Genomic DNA, 10,470 nt, shown 5'->3' with positions numbered 1-10,470 from the left:
GTATCGGTATCGGACATAAAAAAGTGGTATCGTGCCATCTCTAAAATAAACTATTGACTTTTTATTCTGAACGCATTGGTCTGTGTCTGAGTCCATTCCATCCCCGTGACACTACTGTAATGAAATGCATTCCCAACTGGTCTGTAATTTTACTTTCAGCATCTATATGGATGTTAAAATCACCCCAATTTATTTTATCTGAGCTGAGCACTAAATCAGATAAAAAACAAAATGTAAAAACTGAAATCTGAGAGAGTCTCTAAGTAAGAGGTGATAAATAACAAAACTGTTTTCTCAGTTTGCTGATTATGGTGAAAAAGGCTAAGAGTCAGGCTTTTAAATTAATTAAAACTGTCTGGGTCTATGATTGATTAATATGTTGGAGTGAAAGATGCTGCAATGGCCCCTCCTCAGCCTGTGCTTTGGGGATTGTGACAGTTATTGTGAATCTGAGATTGTGACTCATTTAAACTAACATAATCATCCTGCTTTTCCAGGTTTCTGTAAACAAGGTTTGCTGGGTTGAGCAGCAGAGTTGAGTATGTGAGTGGCACCAATTAAAAACTTTGGTTGATTGATGACTGAAGGCTAAAGAAACAAGACAAACTTCATATATTTTTACATTTATTCATTTAACAATCAGCCCTTCAGTAGAACTGGAATAACAATACACAGCCACGATCAAAGCAATAACAAAGAGAGTGTACAAGGTTAAAAACCTACTTAACATGTTGGTGTCTTTTAAATTGGTGTCTGTGAACTACCGAATTTGCTATGTTTTCTCTTCAAGCAATGAAACCATTAAACAACTCTGGAAGGATGGTTTGCTTTATTCTTTCGCTTTTAGTCTAGGTTTCTAATTCCAAAAAAGTTCAGGCAGCTTGGGTGTGTGTTTGTTGCAACTATGTAAATAACTTTTCCTGAGAATGTAAATTATATGAAAAAACTGTTCTGTCCCATCCTGGCTACCTGCGCCTCATTTTATTCCACAGCAGTGATCCCGAGCAGCAGCCCAAAACATGCTTTGTGTTTTAAGGACGCCGTTCTCCTGTCACTCACCACCTCCACTGGGTCCAGAGGGCATCCTAGCTGGCCCTTCGGATCACCCTGTTCAGTCTCTTCCTGTCCCCAGCAGAGATGCTGCCGCCCCAGCAGACCACGCCATAAAAGATAGCAGAAGCCACAACAGAGTCATAGAATTTCTTCAGGAGCATCATGAGGTGGAGCGTGAGGGGTGGTTCCCTATTTTTTATTTATTTATTTTTGTTGTTGCTGGGAGTTGGAACCCTATTAGTTAGGTTGCTTAATATTTATGCTAAGTACTCTTTAAAATACCAGAATAGGGAGGATGGTGTAGGTTTAAGTTTATTAGATTGATCAGTATTGCTGAACTATGAAATTTTTTTTTTGCATACAGGTATAACAGAATAGCTTTAGTGTAGTTGTTGTTTTAAACTTGAGTATGAACTTATACAAAATGCAGCAAGATATTTAAAAAAACAGTTTTGTTGATTAAAAAACACTATATCGGATTCATATCGGTATCGGCAGATATCCAAATTTATGATATCGGTATCGGTATCGGACATAAAAAAGTGGTATCGTGCCATCTCTAAAATAAACTATTGACTTTTTATTCTGAACGCATTGGTCTGTGTCTGAGTCCATTCCATCCCCGTGACACTACTGTAATGAAATGCATTCCCAACTGGTCTGTAATTTTACTTTCAGCATCTATATGGATGTTAAAATCACCCCAATTTATTTTATCTGAGCTGAGCACTAAATCAGATAAAAAACAAAATGTAAAAACTGAAATCTGAGAGAGTCTCTAAGTAAGAGGTGATAAATAACAAAACTGTTTTCTCAGTTTGCTGATTATGGTGAAAAAGGCTAAGAGTCAGGCTTTTAAATTAATTAAAACTGTCTGGGTCTATGATTGATTAATATGTTGGAGTGAAAGATGCTGCAATGGCCCCTCCTCAGCCTGTGCTTTGGGGATTGTGACAGTTATTGTGAATCTGAGATTGTGACTCATTTAAACTAACATAATCATCCTGCTTTTCCAGGTTTCTGTAAACAAGGTTTGCTGGGTTGAGCAGCAGAGTTGAGTATGTGAGTGGCACCAATTAAAAACTTTGGTTGATTGATGACTGAAGGCTAAAGAAACAAGACAAACTTCATATATTTTTACATTTATTCATTTAACAATCAGCCCTTCAGTAGAACTGGAATAACAATACACAGCCACGATCAAAGCAATAACAAAGAAAGTGTACAAGGTTAAAAACCTACTTAACATGTTGGTGTCTTTTAAATTGGTGTCTGTGAACTACCGAATTTGCTATGTTTTCTCTTCAAGCAATGAAACCATTAAACAACTCTGGAAGGATGGTTTGCTTTATTCTTTCGCTTTTAGTCTAGGTTTCTAATTCCAAAAAAGTTCAGGCAGCTTGGGTGTGTGTTTGTTGCAACTATGTAAATAACTTTTCCTGAGAATGTAAATTATATGAAAAAACTGTTCTGTCCCATCCTGGCTACCTGCGCCTCATTTTATTCCACAGCAGTGATCCCGAGCAGCAGCCCAAAACATGCTTTGTGTTTTAAGGATGTACTGATCTGCCCCTTGTTTTGTTGCTGCAAAGTAAAGTAAAATTAGCTTCACTGCATTTCCACAATATTAACAGTTAAAACATTTGCTATGTAGCAGTGGTCCTCGGGTTTCAGCCAAGAGTATGTCCTGTAGTATTCCCCAGAATCAACGCAAGACAATTTTTATGTATTGACGAGCTATTTGACTACAGCTTATTGTTAAAAATAAAATTATTTTTAAATTGATTTTAAAATCTATCAACAGAGATTAGGGCACAGACTACAAAAGAATAATTACCCACATAGCAGACAGGTCTGGGCTGGATCTGGTGTCAAGCCGGCACCGCTGGCTGACTTCTGGCATGGTAAATGGTATGTCATCCATATATGGGCCAGGCCTGGCGTAGATGACACTGTTTAACAGTGATTAACAGACTCACTTTCAGGTGACTCTGTAATTTGGCACTATACATATAAACCTGATAAGGGGTCCTCTCATGTACAGTGTGCAATGACACACAAATAATGACATTTCACCATAACCCTTAATGGCGAAAGGCAGTTTGGAAATTTAAATGAGATTACAATTGTTGTACATTACTCTAAAATCAGTGCTATGTACGTGACTTTACGATCACAACCTGATTTGAAACAGGATCTAACATAAACATTCTCCCCCTGGAAATAGCTCTTAGATATTAAGAGAATATGTCACATGAGATCACACACTCAAAAAAATAATTCATTGGATGAACTTAATTTCATCTTGCCACCTATATTCCATCTAAACAAATCATGTTATATCAATCCATCTTGATTGTGTTGTTTCAACACTAAATATGTTTGTAAGTGTAACATAATTTAAACATTAACATTCAGTTAATTTGATTTTTATTCAGTTAACATGTTTGTACCAAGTTAGTCTAATTAATTTAAATTCATGTTATATTGTTTAAACACTTTGGCACATCAAAAGTCAGTCTTGTTACATGAACTAGTAAAATATTTGTTTGTTACACCAATGTTAATCTTGTTGAATGAACAAATGTAATTTATGTCTGTAGTACTTACACCAATCATGTTTCAGTTAGTGTTTGTATTGCTTATGTAAACATTACTTTTAATTAAATTAATGAAACATACATAAATGATAACTTGCAAAACCATCTCTTTTATTTTGCTTGAACATTCTTAAAACAGTTGGCAGGATCCCAGTTCAGCCTAGCTTTCTCCCCTTTAACCATCTCATACTAAGACCACAGAACTTCCAGATCAAGACATGCTGACTGAAAGAAAAAATACAATAAAATAACCATAACCCTAATAATAAAAATGAAATAAGTCTGTTGAATAGTTTGCAGACAAAAAATATTATCCCCAAAGCAACTTTCGTAAAATGTAGTAAAATATGCATTGCAAACAACAATATGAATTTTAACACAATTTAAAGCTCAGACATAACATTCAACATTACTATGTTGCTTGCATACATTAGTCCTCCATTTAATCAGGCTGTATCCATTAATAGTGACTTTATGCTATTTAACGTGTGGAGAAAACATTCAATTTTGAGTATAACTGCTCCACTCAAACAATTTGTGAAAACCAGTGTGCATTTGCCTTTGTAACAATTGCCATCTGGCAAAAATCAGTGTTTACACTTAAACTGTATAAGACTTTAAGTTATGAACAAACAATCTTTGTATAATAGCCGCAGAGCAAACCACATAGTTTATATGAACATTTTATAACTTACAATTTTAAACTTTAAAACAGTAAACACATATTTGCATTGCAAAAACCTTGAAAAAAAAATATCTGGCTTGCATGAGTCTGTTTCAAGCTCATTCACCCCATTAGCTTGTTTTTTAGAAACTGTGCCTTGGATGACAACCTCTGTCCATCCAGCTTCATGATAATCTTTTGCAAGACTTCAAAAGTGCATTTGAGCTCCGGTGGGTAGCTTAGGTTCAGACAGTATATCAGTCCAAATAACAGAGCACAAGCAATTGCAATGCTCCTCAAACCAGTGAGAACCTCCACGCCTTCAATCAGGACACCGATGTTCTCTGGGTCATCTCCAGGCTCCGCACCCTCCTGATGTATGACATACACTCCCATCACAGTTTGTTCCATGGCTTCAGTGTTGGCCTCAGTGTTCTGTGACGTAAAATACAATAATACATTTGTTTGAGTCTACATATGAAAAAAATAAAGGAATTCAGCAATCAGCGTGAATATGCTGATATATTTACTAAATTCTATGTCTCTGGTTTCACACCTCAGAAATTTGACATGAAACAAAACAAGGACCAATTGCAATATCTTTTATTCACACGTGGTGTCACATTTTACCATTTCATATATCGAAATTACCCATAACTCCTGGAGCAAATTACATAACACAGAACAACTTGTGAATGTAACTGACCGTATATTCCTTCACAAGTTTCTCATGGTCTTCATTCAGGTAGACACACAAGGACTTCAGGATGCATGCTCGTCTTGCATGTATTGTGTCATCCTAAGAAAAAAGGGAATCCATAATGACAATATTTAGCTTTTAGGCAGCAGTTTGAAAAAGGAATACTTAGTTTGGAAGAGTCCAAAAGGCCACATGGTAAATAGACTGGTTCTTATATAGCGTTTGTACTGAAATGACTTCCTTTGGTCTATCGATAAAAAATACTCAACAGGCTCTACAACCCTAAAATTTTGTATGTAGTATAGTTTTCTTTTATAAGGAGTGGCAAGAGGGCCACACTTTCCCAATATTTTAGCCACAGGGTTAGAAACACATACAGAATTTGCAAGCTCTTCAATAACAGCCTGACTAATATGGAGGTTAAGGCTCTTAAAAATTTCTCTAATTGTACGCTTTGTCAGAGGTACACTAGCTGAACTCAACAGAAAAACTAACTCCTCTAAGAACTCATCTAATCCTTTTGCTGGAACATGAAATATGTGTTCCAATTTCAACAATATTACTGCTAATTTCCGTTCAATTAGTTCGGGCTGATTTTCAACAGCACTATTATCACATTCTGTCACTGACTCACTTTCAAATTCACCATAGGATACATCTTCAGAACAGCTAGCCCTTACATTATCAGAGGACTATCACTTGAACTGGGTCCACACGTGTAACTACCCTGTCTTTAAAATCTTTAAGTGTGTGTGGATGATGCTTCCTCTTTTTGTGTGTATAAAATGTATTGTAAATATTTGTCTTGAAAGGGCAACCAAGAAACACACAACTAACTGTCTCGTTACTTCGCAGATGTGTTCCAATATGGACAAAAAAATCTCTCTCAGAGAAGACGTCACTGCAGTCACATAACTCACATTTAAAAGTTACTGAACTTGAAGCTGTCTGTGTAAACTAGGGCTGCTCAATTAATCGAATTTTAATCACGATTACGATCTGGGCTTTCAACGATCATTAAAAATGACTGAGCCGATTATTAGCCCCTCCCTAATTTATCCGCGACACCTTAAAGGCCGGTCCGTGAAAATATTGTCGGGCATAAACTGGTCCGTGGCGCAAAAAAGGTTGGTAAGAGGACCCGAGGGAAGCTCGGAAAGCTAAGCAGAAGTTATTTGGAGAGTGACTGCCGTTGGTTGAAAAGAGAGTTTAAAAAAAAAAAACTTCAGTGGGGTTGCACACTATTTTATATTATTTTTTTAAAGTCATTGTTAACCCTTTAAAGCCAGTCAGAGCAGCACGCTCCGTTTTGCGTAACTATTGTTAAATCCCTGTAGAACCTGAACCGTGTAAGCTAGCGCAATAATTTGTTTTGCATATGAAACCGGAGGAGTTGTACTTACATCTGATGCCATCAGCTTGTCCTCGGTCACGGTTTCGTTCCACATATAGCTTTGCAAAAATTGCATAAAAAGCGCTTGCAGGAACAAAAACATAATATTCCAGAAACACGCTTTGCCGATCCATCAGCTGTTCGTAACACTTCCCACAGTGAAATGATGCACATGCTGTTTTCTTTGCAAATTTGCATCATAGGATTGTTTTTTGTTTTTCCTGCAGTATATAAAAATTGCTGTATCTCCAAAATAAAACTATGAAGACACTCAAAATAAATTTCCTGCTGTTGTAAACTATTTTTTGCAACTTTATTGTATTTAAAGTTTTGAGGGATAAGCCTCTTAAATTTCTCCAAGTAGAAATATATGTAAACAAAACAAAAGCGATTTTCAATTTTTTTTGTAGTTTATTGCACTTTTTTGCAATTTATGTAATTACTATGGACTTAATGCATACATATTATTAAAATATGGGCTATAACAGTTGTATTGATGTATAGCAACTTGAAATGCTCCCACAAATGGCACTACAGCATGTAAAAAAAATAATATAAGCTCTGGTGGACTTGGTTCTATAGTAGGTCTTAAAGGGTTAAATAAATATCGTCAAATAATCGTGATCTCAATTTCAGTGAAAATAATCGTGATTATCATTTTTGCCATAATCGAGCAGCCCTAGTGTAAACTGAGATGAATGAGCTTTATAGACATGAGTGTTCAGTCCACTCCAAGTCTTAAATGTGCACGGACAATTAACATATATGCACAGATAATGTTGACCTATTCCGTAATGATGATGTAGTTTATAATGTTGAAGTAATTTGTACCTGCTGCTCTCTCTGGTAACACAATGCTTGCACTGCCACATACACGTCACTGATAAAAAATGAAATATGCATTAGAAAACGTCAAGGAGATTAAACTTCTGCATCATCCAAAAAAAATAAATAACATAATAATAATAATAATAATAAGGCAAACATGAACTTACCATGTATTGTTGAGGAGGTGCATAAGAATCTCAGAGCATGGGAATGTGGCTTTATTTTGTGATGTATTTCTGGGGAGAGAAATTAATTAAAACAAAGTTATTACTCTGACAAATTTGTGTTAATATCTACATACTGTGAAATGTGAAGACTGTTACGGTGTGCACCGAACGCGATAGACGCGACCAGAGCTTCAGGTTTACATGTAAAGTCAATGGAGGAGCACGATGAAGCGCGACTGGGGGTCCAGCTAAACTTCGGAAGCAGATTTGCATTGAGAAAACGCTTTTCTGCCTACTTCACACGACTGACGCCTTTGAAGCGCGAAGTAAAATACGCGCTGCAGTTTGTGTGGTGCATTTTGTGCATTCGCGCTTATCACGTCTACCGCTCGAGTTGGTAAAATCTGCGGGACAGCAGCTCCTCAAACTCGGCAAGGGACAGAAGGTGGTACAGCTGAAAGCGGCCGTCATCCAGACGGAGCTTCTGGAGCAAGTGGTGAAACTCACCAAACTGCTCATGCTTGTGGAAGACCTGATGGACCCAGGTACGGTGAGGACGTCCTTTAGGCACTGCTCTGCTCTCCACAGCAAATAGAGAAGGGAGACTCTTTCTTCAAACGCTAGATTGACAGCTGCCATTTTAATAACATACCGTCTGGCACTACTTCCTCCCAGATCTCTTCTTCATACGCGTGAAAATTGCATATAAAGCTCGACCAGTTCATGCTGGACGCGCTTCGAGGTGCAAATGTGCACGCGATCAGCTAGGGGCGTCTATCGCGTTCGGTGTGAACGCACCGTTAGTCAGCCTAATGCAGAGCACCAGAGAAACTATAACCCGAACAATTATCCACCTAAATCATTCTGAATTCGAAAACTAAGTGAATATATTACAAAAAAAGAAAATGCACATGCAATTATTGTGACAGATTTTATCTTACTCCTTGTTATTAACTCCCCTAAACGCTGGTTTAGTTGAATTAAACCTTTCATCAATCCAGTTAATGCGGTTGCCCGCGACTAAACTCCACTGACAAAAACAGGAATTTTAGATAGAGCATCATAAAACACTCATAAAATCACCAAAACCATGTCGGTCAGTCTTACCACTACTACCAACAATCACCAACTCCGGTTAAGCAGAAAGTAACCTGTCATTCACGGAGCTATATGCGAAGACGTAACGGCTCTACGCGGCTTTCCCGCTCTTCAAAGTTAGCTAACTCCAGAGAAGAAAAACAGTCCTACCAACGCAGATAACCATGAAACAAACCTCATTCAAAGTCGACAGAAACAAAAAAAAAACGAACTTACCAAAATAACCTCATCAGTTTTTGCTCTGTTGCAACAATTAGCGACTCCGGTTAAGTTTTTAAAAAAACATTAAATTCACCGACTTACATTTGAAAAATGTTTGGGTCTACAACCTCCCTGCTATATATAAAACTCCTCTAAATCTCCACACTACACAGGTAAAATTTTTTAACTAATAGTATTTATCTCTCACTCCACTAACCTAAATAAATATATCAAGAAATATTACTCACCTCACTATCAGGTATGCCAAAGAAGTAACTCCACGTGCGTTCGTTAACTTCTCAACGGACCTTTCCGCATCCGGTGGGCGTGGAGCATGCGCAATACATGACGCTATCAGAGCCGTTGGTTTGATGGACCTCATTCTCATTGGATTGCCATGAACGAATTTAACTCATCAAAGTTTTCTTTGATTTATATTCAACAAAAAAGAATGAATCATTTAATGAGCATAAAAATGATTTCTTCATGTGATGTAAACATATTACTACTTTGTTAATCAAACACATGCCCTAGTTGATTTTTTTGAGTGCAGGATGGCAAAAAATGTACGTTAAAATGAGCTCATTTGGGCTCTTTTCATTGGAACACTAAAGTACCACAACAAAGAATAAGTGCACCTATATCTCTGACACTCTTAAAACCTTTCATTGTAAAACACTTGTGAATGCACACACGGACAGAAAAAAAGATAATGAGAGAGAGCTGTTGTATAACTTTCATCATCATAATGCACTTTTTCTAACACACAGTTTCTGACAAAAAACCCAGCACCAAAACAAAAAAATCAAAACACCAAATGTAAGCCACAGAATATACTGCTGAATAAGACGAAAGTTAAAAAGCTTTAATTCCAAGTCATGCAAGGTAGTTGGCAAATGTCTGTAGCGTGACTTTGCTGTGACCTGTCAATATTTGGGATGTTTATAGTTATTAGAAAATGCTTTTTTAACCTTCTAGGACCTGATGTCCACGTATGCCGACGTCACATTTTGTGTTGTTTAGACCACAATACTAAATTTTATTCTATAAGGGCCTGATATCCACTTATGAGGACATTATACTGCCACCTGGTGATGGCAGAAGAGTATTTCTCATTACACGTTAGATTCAAGATGGCCAACAACACACCCAGAAGTTCAGATGGCAACTCCTGAGCCACACTTCAACCAGGTAAAAAAATCCAATCACATTTCTTGGCTGATTCTTGTTCAGATATGTACAAAAGTGTTTAATGTGTGTTATGGAAGTCAAATTTTACAAACGTTACTAAAGTTGCTAAACATGTGGTACGCGTATGTGGACAGAGGGACTTAGTCTTGTTAGCTTTGTTGTGTGGACAGAGGGAGTTATGTTGCTAACAACATGTGATAATGAAATTGTATTTTTGGTTGATTTAGGTAGAAAACAACAGGTTACTACAGTTCAAGCAGATATAGCATGCTTTATAAATAAAATCTCCATAGTTTTTTTTCCCAGAGTGTTATTCTCTCACAAGAGCAATGGAGTTACTGTGGTGGACAACTTGTTAGACATTGACGATCCCGTGGGGGATGCTGAATATCAACCCCCACGACAGGGGCTAAGCAGCAGTGAGGAGGACAGAAGTGGGTGTGAAGACCCCATTCCACGGCCCACTCAGCTTATCAGGGGACGTAAACATCTCTGTGATGAATATGAAGGATATCGTTCAGATTGTGACATTGGCAGATCACGCACTCCCAGATGTCACTCTTGGAAGAAGAGAC

The 10,470-nt window shown here is 37.3% G+C and overlaps 1 protein-coding gene across 1 annotated transcript; it reads right to left on the bottom strand.

Moving 5' to 3' along the window:
• Window positions 1-3,358: 3,358 nt before the first annotated feature.
• LOC146564629 (uncharacterized) lies at window positions 3,359-9,146 on the bottom strand. Its single transcript, XM_085290400.1, has 5 exons — window positions 8,953-9,146; window positions 7,406-7,474; window positions 7,242-7,290; window positions 5,024-5,116; window positions 3,359-4,752 (listed from the first exon to the last, which is right to left on the bottom strand). Exons 1-5 carry the CDS (start codon window positions 9,090-9,092, stop codon window positions 4,441-4,443), a joined length of 663 nt encoding a protein of 220 aa, XP_085146526.1. The 5' UTR covers window positions 9,093-9,146; the 3' UTR covers window positions 3,359-4,440.
• Between the last annotated feature and the right edge of the window lie 1,324 nt (window positions 9,147-10,470).

The sequence above is a fragment of the Mchenga conophoros genome, linkage group LG11 (genome assembly GCF_057382185.1).
Source record: "Mchenga conophoros isolate Kocher_MC1m ecotype Shallow Benthic linkage group LG11, M_conophoros_male_GT1.1, whole genome shotgun sequence".
Lineage (NCBI taxonomy): Eukaryota > Metazoa > Chordata > Actinopteri > Cichliformes > Cichlidae > Mchenga > Mchenga conophoros.
This window is presented reverse-complemented; position numbering and strand designations above follow the sequence as displayed.

Excerpts from the sequence above, each read along its gene's own strand:
- LOC146564629 (XM_085290400.1), bottom strand. The coding sequence starts at position 9,092 with ATGAGAATGAGGTCCATCAAACCAACGGCTCTGATAGCGTCATGTATT. Across the intron at positions 7,475-8,952 it reads TTGGCATACCTGATAGTGAG|AAATACATCACAAAATAAAG; the intron begins GTGAGTAATATT and ends TTCTCTCCCCAG. Across the intron at positions 7,291-7,405 it reads CACCTCCTCAACAATACATG|TGACGTGTATGTGGCAGTGC; the intron begins GTAAGTTCATGT and ends ATTTTTTATCAG.